Genomic DNA, 12,261 nt, shown 5'->3' with positions numbered 1-12,261 from the left:
CGTTTGCTTTTCCACTTCAGGGGAAGCGAAAACAACCCGGCAACCGATCTGCTGGGATGAGTGGAGGCGCGCTGCCGAGGGGCCGTGGAGGGCCCAGCTTTATTCGGGGGAGCCGTCGCGAAACGGTCGGCCCCACCAGCCCCCGACTGTACCGAGGATAAGGAAAACAAGCAGCCCCCCCCCCCTCGTGCCGCGGATTAGCCTGCTCCGTCAGACAGCACACCCCGACAATGCCAACCCAAACAGCCGCGCTCCTCATGTCAGCCCTGAAATAGCACAGCAGGCCCTAGGGAGGCTCCTCAATCTGTTTGAAATGGGGGGAACGGTGCGGAGATCTCCTAAAAATGGTTCTAAAAGAAAGTGCTTTTCCCCCTGTCCTCCCTGCTCAAAAGGGGACGGCTGTTAGGCAGAAGTTTGACTCGAAAAACAGCAATTGATATTTCTACTTGTGCGTGCCAACCTTCCATTTCGGGTTCCACAGCGGCGACCGCAGAGCCGAGCTTCCAGCTCACCACACCCCCAAATAGACTTGGACAGAGCCAGCAGCTGGAGTGCAGGGCGACCCACCGGAGCCTGTCAAGCCGGACAGAGCGCTCGGCCAGCGAGGCGCAAGTCGCCCGTCCAAGCTCGCCCTGCCCAATCCGGCACGGGAACCAGGCGCTTGGATTGTCAAGGAGCTGACCCACTGCTGCTCCGAAGCGGGACGTCCCGTGTGGGTTATTTTTAATGGTCCCCTCCACACACACACAGGATGAGGGAGCTCACCAAACCAGCCCTCAGGAACCTCATAATGTAGCTGCAGCAGCCCCAGCTCTGGATCCTGCCCCCGATTGCAAGACATTCCTCGAGAATGTGGGTTGGCTCTGGTGCAGCTCGCCCCGAATCCCTCATCCCATCGCAGTCGCTTCCTGATGTTATAAACAGACGCGTGTTCCTGTAGGTGTCCAATGACCTGGGGTCGGGTCGGCTTGGCTGGGGGTCCCGGTAACTTCCTGGAAGGGATCCGGGCCCAGATCCAAGTCTCTCCTATACACACTACTCTCTTAACAAGCAGTTCTCGCGTTTTCACTGCGGCGTGTCAGCCTATCAGCTGACAGAGAGAACATCAGCAGTCTTGTAGCGCTGTCACAAAGACTGCAGCCCCAAATTTACAGGCCTCGGAGACCACCTACTCAGCACTGCGCATTTCAGTAAAGGAAACCGCAGCAGAATATCATTTACATCTACATTCCAAAATCTTAGGGAGGAAAGGGAACGAGCCTCATATATATTTTTCCAGACAAGTGATTTTTAACCTAATGAATGTGGGGGGCATGGAGATACCAGCATACTATTTCCATCACAGTCCCTTGATTCCACCAACTGAGCTCCAGCGGAACGAGCTCCCCAGTGGAGCTGGCAGCAGAAGAGACACGGTGCCACTCTTGTTTTGGTTTTCAGCAGAAACGCGATCTCGGCAGCCACACCGCCTGTGAGAGATGTGTGAGGAGACGAGGCCCTGATGACAGCTCTGGAGAGGCCCGTGCGCGGAGCGGCTTCGCAAAGCCAGGCCTGGCCCGGGACAATGGCCGGCCCTGTGTTGGGAGCGGGCGAGGGGCACCGGGGAAGGGAGGAGGAGGAGGTGAGTAGGGGGTGAGAGGGAGCTGCCTGGGAATGGCAGAGGGCTCCCCAGTGTCCTCCCCAACCCCCACCCCCCCACACCACCCACCCATCCCTGCCAGCCTCCCTCACACAACAGCAGGCCTTGTGAGGGAGAGAAAGCCAACACCAGCTTCCCAGAGTCCCTGCCATCAGAGCCCCTATTGTACGGCGCGCTTTCTCAGGATATTCAAAACCCCCCACACCCAGCTCCGTAGCCCCCACTAATGGAGGTCTAAATGGCGACCCAGTCACGGGTCCCACTCTCCACACTCTCTGGGCCAGCACGGAGTGGAAAACCTTTTTAGATGGTTTTGAAAAGCGCTGATCACCTGATACGCCGCAGTGTGGCCATCCGCTAGAGCACAGAGGGCCCTGTCAGGAGAGCCAGGGGCTTTTAGGGCAAACTGAGCGTCTGTGTTCCCTTTTTTTTTGGGGGGGGGGGGGGGGGGGGGCAAGACAACGTGCCATGTGTACGCGGGGCCTGCCGCTCCCCAGCCGTTCTCCTGCTGAGATCCCTGAATAGGCTCCACTCACTAAACCTTGAGTCCGGGGTGGGAAGCCCTCCTGACTCTGTTTCAAATGCAGTACCTCCGCTGAAGCAGGGATTCCAGCCAAACCCTCTCCCATACAGAAGTTATGGTTCACCGTTCACCCACCGCCAACTGCAGTAGGAAGAATACCTGTCCAGCTCAGCTGGGAGAACAAGCTGCTTGGACAAGGCCAAACGGATGCTCTGATGAGGGACAAGGAAAATGCACTAGTGGCTAATACTAGAAAACAGGGTTACATCACATAGACTGGAAGGAAACTGGAATGGTTGCCTGAGAATGTACAAGTCCAGCTCATTACTGTAACCCAGGCTCTGTTTCAGTTGACAGTCATGTTTCTGCCATCATCAGAACTGTCTATGGTTCTCCCTGGGTAATAACACAGGGCTTAGCAGCACATATCTGTTCCAAATATTTGCTTAAAACACAGAAAAGAGAGACACTGGAGCGGATGCTGGAGCAGAGGGAGAGAGAGAGTGGGAAGGAATGCAAGAGCTCCCAGCAGAGAGGCTAACGAGCAGACGAGGCCCTCCAGTTGAGGATGAAAAATTAGGGAAAGAGTGAACAGATCTTGTATGGCTAGAGGTGATGAGTTTCTTCTTTTCCAGTAGAGAAAATGAACTCCTCAGCTCTTTGAACTGAGGTTTCCAATCCTCTGGCCCACCTGCGTGCACCAACGCCACAGGCATTTCAGCTGATGTCTGAGAAGCTCAACTGACACATGCGTATATTACTCACGGCATTCCTCAAACCCTTTTGATAAGACCATCAGGGCCTAGACAGCTCCTAATAGGTGCCACACGAGATGATTATCTGCTGTCTGTTCGGAGTGCCTTCAAGGCAAACAGCAAGATGAATCCCCGACCATGACACCTACAGATGAACTTGGGTCACCTGGTGGCACCCTTGTCACTAAATCAAAATGGCTTAATAATGTCTGAAGGAAGGGGTCAGGAATTTTGTCTCTACAGCCTTTTCCTTTAAATAGCACCATAATTCCTGAAAGTTACTCTCCAGCAGGTCTTTCAGTGTTCAGCTGGGAACTCCTCAAAGTTATAGGCAGCTAATATGTTTTTTACTGGATTACTTACTATCAGTGTCAAGAAACTGGGAACGCACCCTTCAGTGCCTGCCCGAACAGGAATAAAGAAGAAAACACAACTGTTTTACAATTCCCAACCAGAGAACGCACACTTCATTAAAAACGGAATGTTCAGAAAGCTGGCACGCCTCCTCGCCAGATTTCCAAGACATTACCTCTGAGGAATCATGGGAGAGCCGTGCAGCAGGTTGTTTTGACTGAACCTCACAGGGAACATGAGCAATGTGACATCTAAGGAGAAGTGCTGACAGTGTTAATTGGTTGGACCGAGCGCTATATGCCCACAAGGAACACAACAAGACTCGCAGCCCAGTTTTGATGTGTCTACACATCTGGGATTGTCGTGAGGACAGGCGGCCTCTTGCCCCTGCTGACTCCTCTGACAGGGCTTGGAGTGGCGGCAAGGCTGCCGCAAAGAGACAAAACACATCTGCTACCACAAGTTCTCACTGAGTAACCAATTGGCAGATTTCCGCTGGGCACAAAATGGCCACGCTGCTGTAAATATCCGAAAGTCACACTCGCTTTCACATAAGATCTGGAACTTCAAATTGTGCATCGCCCGGAGTTTGACATGGCAGCTTAAAAACTTGAACATTCCTTCAGATGGATAAGTGCAACGATACGCTGGATTTATCTCCAGATCATGGGCTGCAGACTTCCAGTTATGTTTTTCTAACTGTATTTAATCTCCTCAGCACTTATAAAATTCCTGGAATGCCATTGTTCCCCCCATTTAAGGCCTTGTATGTTTTTTCCTGTCCTGTCATCTCCCCTGTTGTGTCTTCTGGGGCATTGCTGCTGTCGACTCCAGGAGTCAGACATAGCTGAAATGTCTCATGATGAACTTTCCCACAGCATTCCCACTTCTTTAGCTCACTGAAGTCCTTCCAGAAGTTTCTTCCCAATCTCCTTTGCTAGAACAGTAAATAAGCGTAGCAAATCCAAGCAGAAACCTACCAATTACCCTCAAACCCATATTTAACTGCTAAGTATGGAGAGAGACTATATTGATGACTCTCTCGCTTAGCAGACCACTAAAGGTCAAACTTATTGTTTCCCAGTAACATTAACAATTTTCTCCCTTGCAGCGATCCTTGTATAAACCTTTTCCAGCATTTGTACTACCGTAATGTCAAGCATTAAAAAAACACTTTGAATGTGACCTTTCAGACGGTATCCCTGCTCCTGGCTAAGCCTGGTTGGCAGCCCGCCTTCCTTTCAGAACCTTCTTGGCCTCCTGCACTTGGTTAGGGTAGGCCTAATTATCCTCTCCTAATAAATCTGCAGGTGAGTAGTGGGGAAGGCATGGTTCTCATAATCTCCTGGGGCTGAGGCACTGCAGTGTGTGGTGAAATGAATGACGGCATGGCATCTCTGAGCTGGAGTGTAGGTTCAGAGGAAATGCTTACCTGAGACAGTGGCCTGGACAGCCTGTGGCTGGAAGGTTTCTCCACCGGGGACCATGAGCGCAGCTGGAGGCTGTAAACGGGAGAGAAACCAGGCAGAGACCAGCATCAACACCTGTGTGGCCTTCACCACTGAACGCATATTCTGTAGGGGCTTGGATTTATCTCAAAGGGCGCACTGATCCAGGATAACTGCTTGTGTTGGTCTGTGAAATCAGCCATTTTAAGACATACCAGAGCGGGTATGTTAACTGGCTACATGATCTCCAAACTCCACAGAGGAAAATATGTGATTAGCCAAGAAAAACTTCAAGCATCAAGACTCTGAGGCCCCATATTTTATAATGTCTGTGCATTAAAATTAAGCCCATTTTCCCTTTCTGGTAATTCAAACCACACAGTGGTAACATGTTCTGTATTAGCCTTCTGTGCCATGCAGTCATGTCTCTCTCTGCTTTGATGCATGTGATGAGATAGAAAGACTGCAAAGCATCCTCTGTAGCTGGAAAACACAACTGATTCTGCTGTTCAGCTTAGCTCAAAGACCTCAGCACTGAGGGCATAATCCTCCAGGAAAAATAATGAAATGAAATGAATCAACACTGACGTCTGGAATGTGTCTATGTTTTCAAAGGTTATATCTTTATTTTCCCAGTTGAAAGCAGGGAGGGATTGGGAGTGGAGCAGCCCCAGACAGTGGGCCAATTCACCCGCAGTAAAGCACAACCTGAACTATGACCCTGCGGAGCGACCCAGGAGAATTCCGCACATCAGACAGCGCTGTGAATGTTCTGCTGCCCGGGCCTTTGTAATGGCACATAAAAAAGGAGGGGGGAATGTGATATCCGCTGCACATCCTTTGTTGCGGATGCACAGTCCCCACGGCTGCTTTTCGCCAGGCACTTTAGCTTCCATTCACTCAGGTCCCTTATCAAGCTCAGAGGACGCGGTTCATGTGTCCCATCACTTGTCACATTATAGCGTCAGTTCAAATTCGTCTGGTCAATGAAGACATAGCCCACTGCACCACGTGTTTATCTCTCTTTGACAAACCTATCTCTCCTGATCTCTGCTTTCAGAGTGGTCTACAACAGAGCTACTCATTTCTGGTGCTGGGGAGACGCAGTCATTCCAAGTAGGCATTTAGTCAAGTCAGTTCAGCTTGCTACTGTACCTGAAGAGCCACTTTAGCCTCCTTGCCTTGTTCTTAGACAGACACCGGCTTTGCGAGCTGGAAAACGTGCTAGACTGTGTCCTTCCATGACCAGGCTTGACAATCATCTCCAAGACACAAACTTTTTGTGAGATAGTATCTTCCAGTTTTCCAAATCTTTGTTTAAGGAACAGATGCAACTATTTGTTATTCTGAGTTAGAGCTGGAACCCCCAAAGGAACATGTTCCTCCCTGACTGCTGCATTGTAGTACAAACTATGATAGGGGAGGATCAACGGTTAGCTTTACTGGACTGGGCCCTACGTTAGATACCTCTTTGTGCTGGTGACCGTTTGTCTCTCTCCCTTCCTGTCTGGGCTGGAGGGAGGCTCTGGGGAATAGGGACCAGGTGACAGAGAGGCTGGGCTGGACAGCGAGTACTCCCTGTAGTTCTGGTTTTCATCTCGACTGACCTGCAGCGCCTCCTAAAGGACGGGAGGAGAAATAACCTGAAATTCTCTCACTAAGGAAAAAAAATGTTATTGAAAATCAGGGCAGTTACACCATACCAAACTTGTGTTGGCACAATCATTATTTTGTGCAATGATATGTCCGATGAGTTCATGGGATAAAAATGCATTCTAATCTAAGTTCATAAATCACCAGGAGAAAGAGATTTTCACATTGGAATCAGGCTGGGAACTGATCACCAAAATTTAATCATTCTTTATTCTACAGATGATTTATAAAGATAGAATAGAATTTAAAATGCCTGCAGTTGTTCTACACTGTGTTGAAATAAGGTCAAGGCAAAATCGTTCCTTAAAATTACTCACAGCAGGATGTACTTGGCTGATTAAAAACAGTTCTTCAGTGATTTAGGAGGAAAAAATTTACAGAAGGATTTTATTCCATTTGTCAAAATGCAGAAGCAATCCATTCTAAACCAAGTTCAAACAAAATGTTCGAACATCTTTAACTTCTAACATTCCATTATTTGATCTCTACTGGTACGGAACCTGCGGAATGTGAACCCAGCAATTGACACCAAATGACGATCTTTTGGTATCCATTGCTAGGTTCACGGTCTGCAGGTTACTATTTCCGTTTCTCCCGTGGGGAGCAAAATGGATTCCACTTGACAGATAAAACACAGAAAGCTTTCCTGATTTACAGTGAACCTCAGTTCTCTCTTACCATTTGTCATACAGCTACAGAGGCATAGTAAATGGAAGCAAAAAAAAAAGCATGCTAGAATGTCTTTGTGTCTGCCCATCTTGACCTTCAGTAAATCTTCAATAACCAGAGGCTTCATCCTCAGAGAAAATGAGAAGCAGACCTGGTGTCTGTGGGATAGCTCTCAGGCAATGCCCGGAAGACCACAACACAGTCCTACAGGACATGAATCATCCTGTGTAAAAAATATTGGGCAGGACTGGCAAGAATTCTGAGGGATCGTGGGATACTGTACCTGCTGGGTAGTGACAGACTTTTGTGGCCACAGGCTAGACCTTTAAGCAGTGCTATCTGAACATGTTCATTATAGAATTCATTTAATGTACAAATGGATAACTTCTGTCAATGTATCACCACCATACCTCATAAGGACTGTTGGCATTTAAGGAATGTCGTTAAAATTAAGAGCTTAACAGTAATGAGTATACTCCTCAGCCTGATTTTCCATATATTTCCAATATTTTCCATAAACCCTATGCATTGGGGTTAGTTATCTGGGTGGTTCTTTCACGGGGTTTAAACCCAAAGGCAATCATATAGCAATCCTTGTCTAAAACCCTATTATATAGGGTTTATCCCTTTAGTGTTATTCTGTCACATTTTGTAACGGTGGTGATGCTGGGATACTGGGTGAACTGACCTGGAAACGGCCGCCCAGCTGCTCGGGAGAGCTGATCCCATTGGTCTGTTCAGGAACCGTGAGGGGCTCAGGCCTGGGAGACAGAGACAGTAATAAACATGTGGAAAATTGCATCCTATGAAGTCAACATTAACAATTCTGTATTTATGAGCAAAACACCAGAGCCAATGACCCCAAAGTTAAGCACTGAACATGAAAAACATGGGCATGAAAAACAGCGTAATTTATGCTTCATACATTGAAGCATAACAGCCCTGTTCCTTAAGTCATCAACACATCACTAAAAAATGTTCTTTATTTAAACAGAACTGCAGTGAGACATGCAAAGAGAACAATTCTGCATTTATAACCAGAAAAACAACGCCAGTGACCTCAAAAGGAAATACTGAAAACTAGGCATATTTTTAATTACTTGGCCACATCGGAGTATAGTTTATTGCATTACTTAAGTTGCTTGTAAAGCACAGGGGGCTCGCTGGTGCAGCTGAGACAGACTTCTACACCTGGGTCCATTCAGTCTCACTGTTAATACTAGGGCCCTGGTTCTCCGCTCATGCTGGACCGGTCAAGAGGCACATCCTGACAAAAGCACTTTGCAAGCAACGCACTGCGGCTGGAAAACTGGAAGCAAAGCTTCCGTTCAGACACCCATTTTCTCCCTCCAAACAAACGAGCCTTGAGAAGTCTTTCCAGCGCTTTTATTTTCCTGCGACGGGATCAAAAGAGCGCAAGAAGAAATGAAAAACAAACACTCGGGAGGGCGAACGCGGCACGGGGGTGATCATGGGAAAATTGTGCAGGCCGCAAAGCATGCCATCGAAAATACACCACGACCCCGCTGCTCCCACAGGAGGGATCCCAGAGCTGTAAACAGGGGGCCACGCTGCTTCCCTGGGCTGCGGGACAGATAATCACCTTGGCGGAGGATAATGAGCTTTACAGGAAGGTCCTGGATGCCGGCGGTAAATTGCGCAGAAAGCCATTTTTACCAGGCCTGGCCGCAAGGAATGAATAGCTCCTGTTCATCGGGGCAAAGCCAACCAGAGAAACAGCTGGAAGAAGCTAACTGGATCTTTTTGCATCAGCTTGAAATGAAACAAGTCCTTTGAGGAGCCCATAACTTGCAACGCGTATAAAGAGAATGGTGATTTGACCTAGCCTGTTGACTTCACAGTTGTGCAAAGAAAAGATAAAGATTTTTTGGAGGTGAGGATGGTTAGTGACAGAAGGGCCATCACAAGGAGGCCACATCTGGTTTCAACTTGAGAGAGAAACCCGCCACGGCACTGTGGGCTTGGTACAATAATCTGGCTATTAAAATACTCAAATACTTTACAGTCAAGCTTTTCAAATTGATCCCAAAACCGGTTTGCTTTTGTCTTTGATGTAAATATAGAAAGCCAGAGAGCTTGTTTTTTAGCCCTCTCATCTGATTGGAATGCTAAAATTGTTTTGTTTTCACCGCGCTTCAGCCACCAGCTTGTTAAGCAGCGAGAACATTAAAAAAATTGAACACGTTTTGTAGGGGCCAGAAAATTAAGAACTGTCCAAGACTGAGGACATGGTTTCGTGTACCACAGATATCCTTTGACCTCTTGCAAGGCAGCAGATGGATGTCATGCCATTGGGGGAATGGAGTGATAGGTGTCGTAAAACAGGGAGGTGAAAGTGATCTGTTCACCTCTGCCTGAGTCACGCACGGAAAGCAGACATAAATAAGAGACAGCAGAACAGCTCCAATCTTCTTACTGAACAAGGTATTTTCAGAGCTGTCAGGTGTAAGATTTACAACCTTGCTGTCAAGCCTCTTCTTTGCAACCAGACTGGAGTCTTCACGTATGTCCCGCCTATAACCTATGCTTGAGATTTCAGGGTCGATAATGACTTGAGCCAGATAAAATCAATATGTAAACTCCTCTCCACACCTAATCACTGTACACTCCCCAACTCTGCCAAATGGATTTCCATCAACGCCACTAATTCATGCCATTAAACTGGCCAAAACGTTAAGACCATATTTGGTTCTAGGTTGCCAATAATAAGCAATTCTTGAAATCTGCTAGAACAATCTTTTAAAATGGCCTCAACATTAAAGCCTGAGATGAATGAAATTTGGACTTCCTTCAATTCTCAAGATGAATTAACTTCCCCATTCACGGACTGGCAGGAAAATGTGTGGCATAGTCCAAGTGGTGGCTGCGTGGGCTGGCCAGTGTAAGACATTCACAGGTAGCGGGCAGCCTCTCACAGCAGCCCCTGGGAAAGGCTTTTCCTCTATTTGTTGTGTACTACAGCTACAGTGAAAGAGTTACAATGCACAACCCCAGTTACAGTCTCACTACAACACTGCAGCTGTGGGTCGACTCAGTCACATACAACATAATCTACACTGGAGTATAAATGTATAAATACTAATTAATTTAAGCCTGTTACAGTTTTGGCGTGTCAGTGAACAAGTGTGGAGCTTTTGCAGCTGGGCTTTTTATTGAAATCTATGGACTGCAATGTGAAATCGTGGTTAAGGAACTGGTTTTCAAATAAAAGATTGCTGGTTTCAGTCTCGGGCGGGACACTACCGTTGGACCTCTGAACAGGATATACTGTATGAGGTCATTTATATCAATAAATATCGAGCTGTACATGGGACGCAAACTGTGAGATACGCAAGTAAGTTCCAGTGAACAAAAATAAGCAAAGACAATAAAAATCTGATAAAAACCATGAGCATGTGTCATGGAAACACTTTATAACAACACATGAGCACATTGCGGCAAGGAGCTATTTTTACAATCCACGCCAATTTTTCCCCTTCCTCTAAATACCAGCATTCAATGCCACAAGGTAAGAATCATGTGCTTGTGGATAACTCTGCAATATGAAAGAACACTATTGTGTGATTATGGATAAATTAACCCATCAGAACCAATGGTTAGTTGTATTAAACAGAACCATTGATGTACTCAAAAATATTGATGATAATGCAGGAAACAAATGTCATTGAGTTATGAGTTATGATTTATAAGGCATATCTCAGTCAGCCATTGAAAACATGACCTGTATTTTTCCAAAGTGAATCATTAATGTGCCACTTAATTTGTACCGTGTACAAAATTCGTGTTGTTTTATTGTGAGAACTGGTACTGGTGTTTGAATGTTAATCAAAGGCCTCTGGTGCCCATTTATGACTGCAGCTGTTGAGTGAGGTCAGCTTTCCAAAATCAAATGGGGACAACAGAGCTGTAGCCACCGTTACATCATCGCTGGTGGGGGGTGGGGGGTGGGGGTTGGGGGGGGGGGGGGTACAATAAACAAAGGGAGCCCCCGAGGCTGCTGGGACAATGCAGGTCTCAAAGAGCTCTCCAGGGTATGCAAATTACAAGATGCCCAATCTGCAGCACGTAAGCATGGAAACCATTGTCTTTCTGTGCTCTCCGCATAACTCCTCACTGAAGAACAAATACCAGGGAACTGCACCAGTGAGATGCCAATCCTGCCACTAACAGCAAAAGCAGCAACATAATGCAGTGGTATTTCTTTACAATCCCCACCTCCTTTTGAAAGCTCGGCTTGCTGTTCAGCCCCGATGACACACAGACCGGGGGCCGGTTCAGCTGTGTGCCCTGAGGTGCCGCCCCCCTCCCTCTCACGCTCTGGGGTGGCGCACCGTTGCCAGTCCTCAGCCCAGACGCCGCCCAGCTGCGGAGACGTGCCCAGCGCCCGCAGCGCTGCCAGGGCAGAGGAGCTGGCTTCTTTTCCCCTCTTTAATTACCACGGCCGTCTCGCTTTCTCAAGGAGCTTCTTCTTGTTTGCGATTCTGTCTGAGTCAGGGTGTCTGCCGGGGTTCTGAGCATGCAGTGCATAGCTCTTTAATGAACCGTTATCCTGAGGGACCACCAGTGGCGGCTGCTCTAGGACTCCAGCTGTGTGGACCAGGGTTTAAGCACAGGTCTGATAAGGACCTCTGCACCTTTATCACGACTGCAGTTCGGATTAGGAGAATCTCCAGGCACTTTGTTTTTTTGTTCTTTTTCTTGCCTCCATAATGTCAAAAATAATCACAAAAAAAGAACAAAAGAACATGGAAAGCACAATGGCCATCTTAGCTGGTCATTTGCCAATGATCAAAAGCCAATCCACCAGAGCCAAGCTATTCCGTGTGCGTACAGCTCTCTGTGTATTCACACACTTATAACACGGAATGATCTGATATCAAGGGGATCAGAGTGGATTTGCCGTTTACAATGGGCTCTGAACCAGGGCAAACACGCAGGGCACTGATGAAGATGAAGCCAAAATGTAGCTGGAAATTTCAGACAAGGAAACTATTCTTCTCAGTCGACAAACAGACGGAAAAGTCACAGCTTGTTTGCTCAGCGAGGGAGGGAGTGCGGGGATTAACAGGCCACTGGCGTACGTACGACGCACTTTAACCGGCAGATAATTGATGAGCATTAAGGGTAGCACTGGGCATCAATCTTCCGTAATTGAAACCCCGAGTGATTTGAGACACAAAGCCCACAAACACATATTTC

The 12,261-nt window shown here is 47.6% G+C and overlaps 1 protein-coding gene across 1 annotated transcript in view; it reads right to left on the bottom strand.

The window, feature by feature from the left end:
• The window catches only part of pdlim2 (PDZ and LIM domain 2 (mystique)), a 41,333-nt gene that overhangs the window by 16,022 nt on the left and 13,050 nt on the right, over positions 1–12,261 (bottom strand). Inside the window, exons 4-6 of the mRNA XM_036526979.1 lie at positions 7,730–7,802; positions 6,187–6,338; positions 4,704–4,773 (exon numbers count right to left, since the gene is read on the bottom strand). Coding sequence (XP_036382872.1) covers positions 4,704–4,773; positions 6,187–6,338; positions 7,730–7,802 — 295 coding nt within the window. The remainder of the gene's footprint in view (positions 1–4,703; positions 4,774–6,186; positions 6,339–7,729; positions 7,803–12,261) is intronic.

Source organism: Megalops cyprinoides, chromosome 4 (genome assembly GCF_013368585.1).
Source record: "Megalops cyprinoides isolate fMegCyp1 chromosome 4, fMegCyp1.pri, whole genome shotgun sequence".
NCBI lineage: Eukaryota > Metazoa > Chordata > Actinopteri > Elopiformes > Megalopidae > Megalops > Megalops cyprinoides.
Note: the sequence above shows the minus strand (reverse complement) of the source record. Positions and strands in the feature narration are given on the sequence as shown.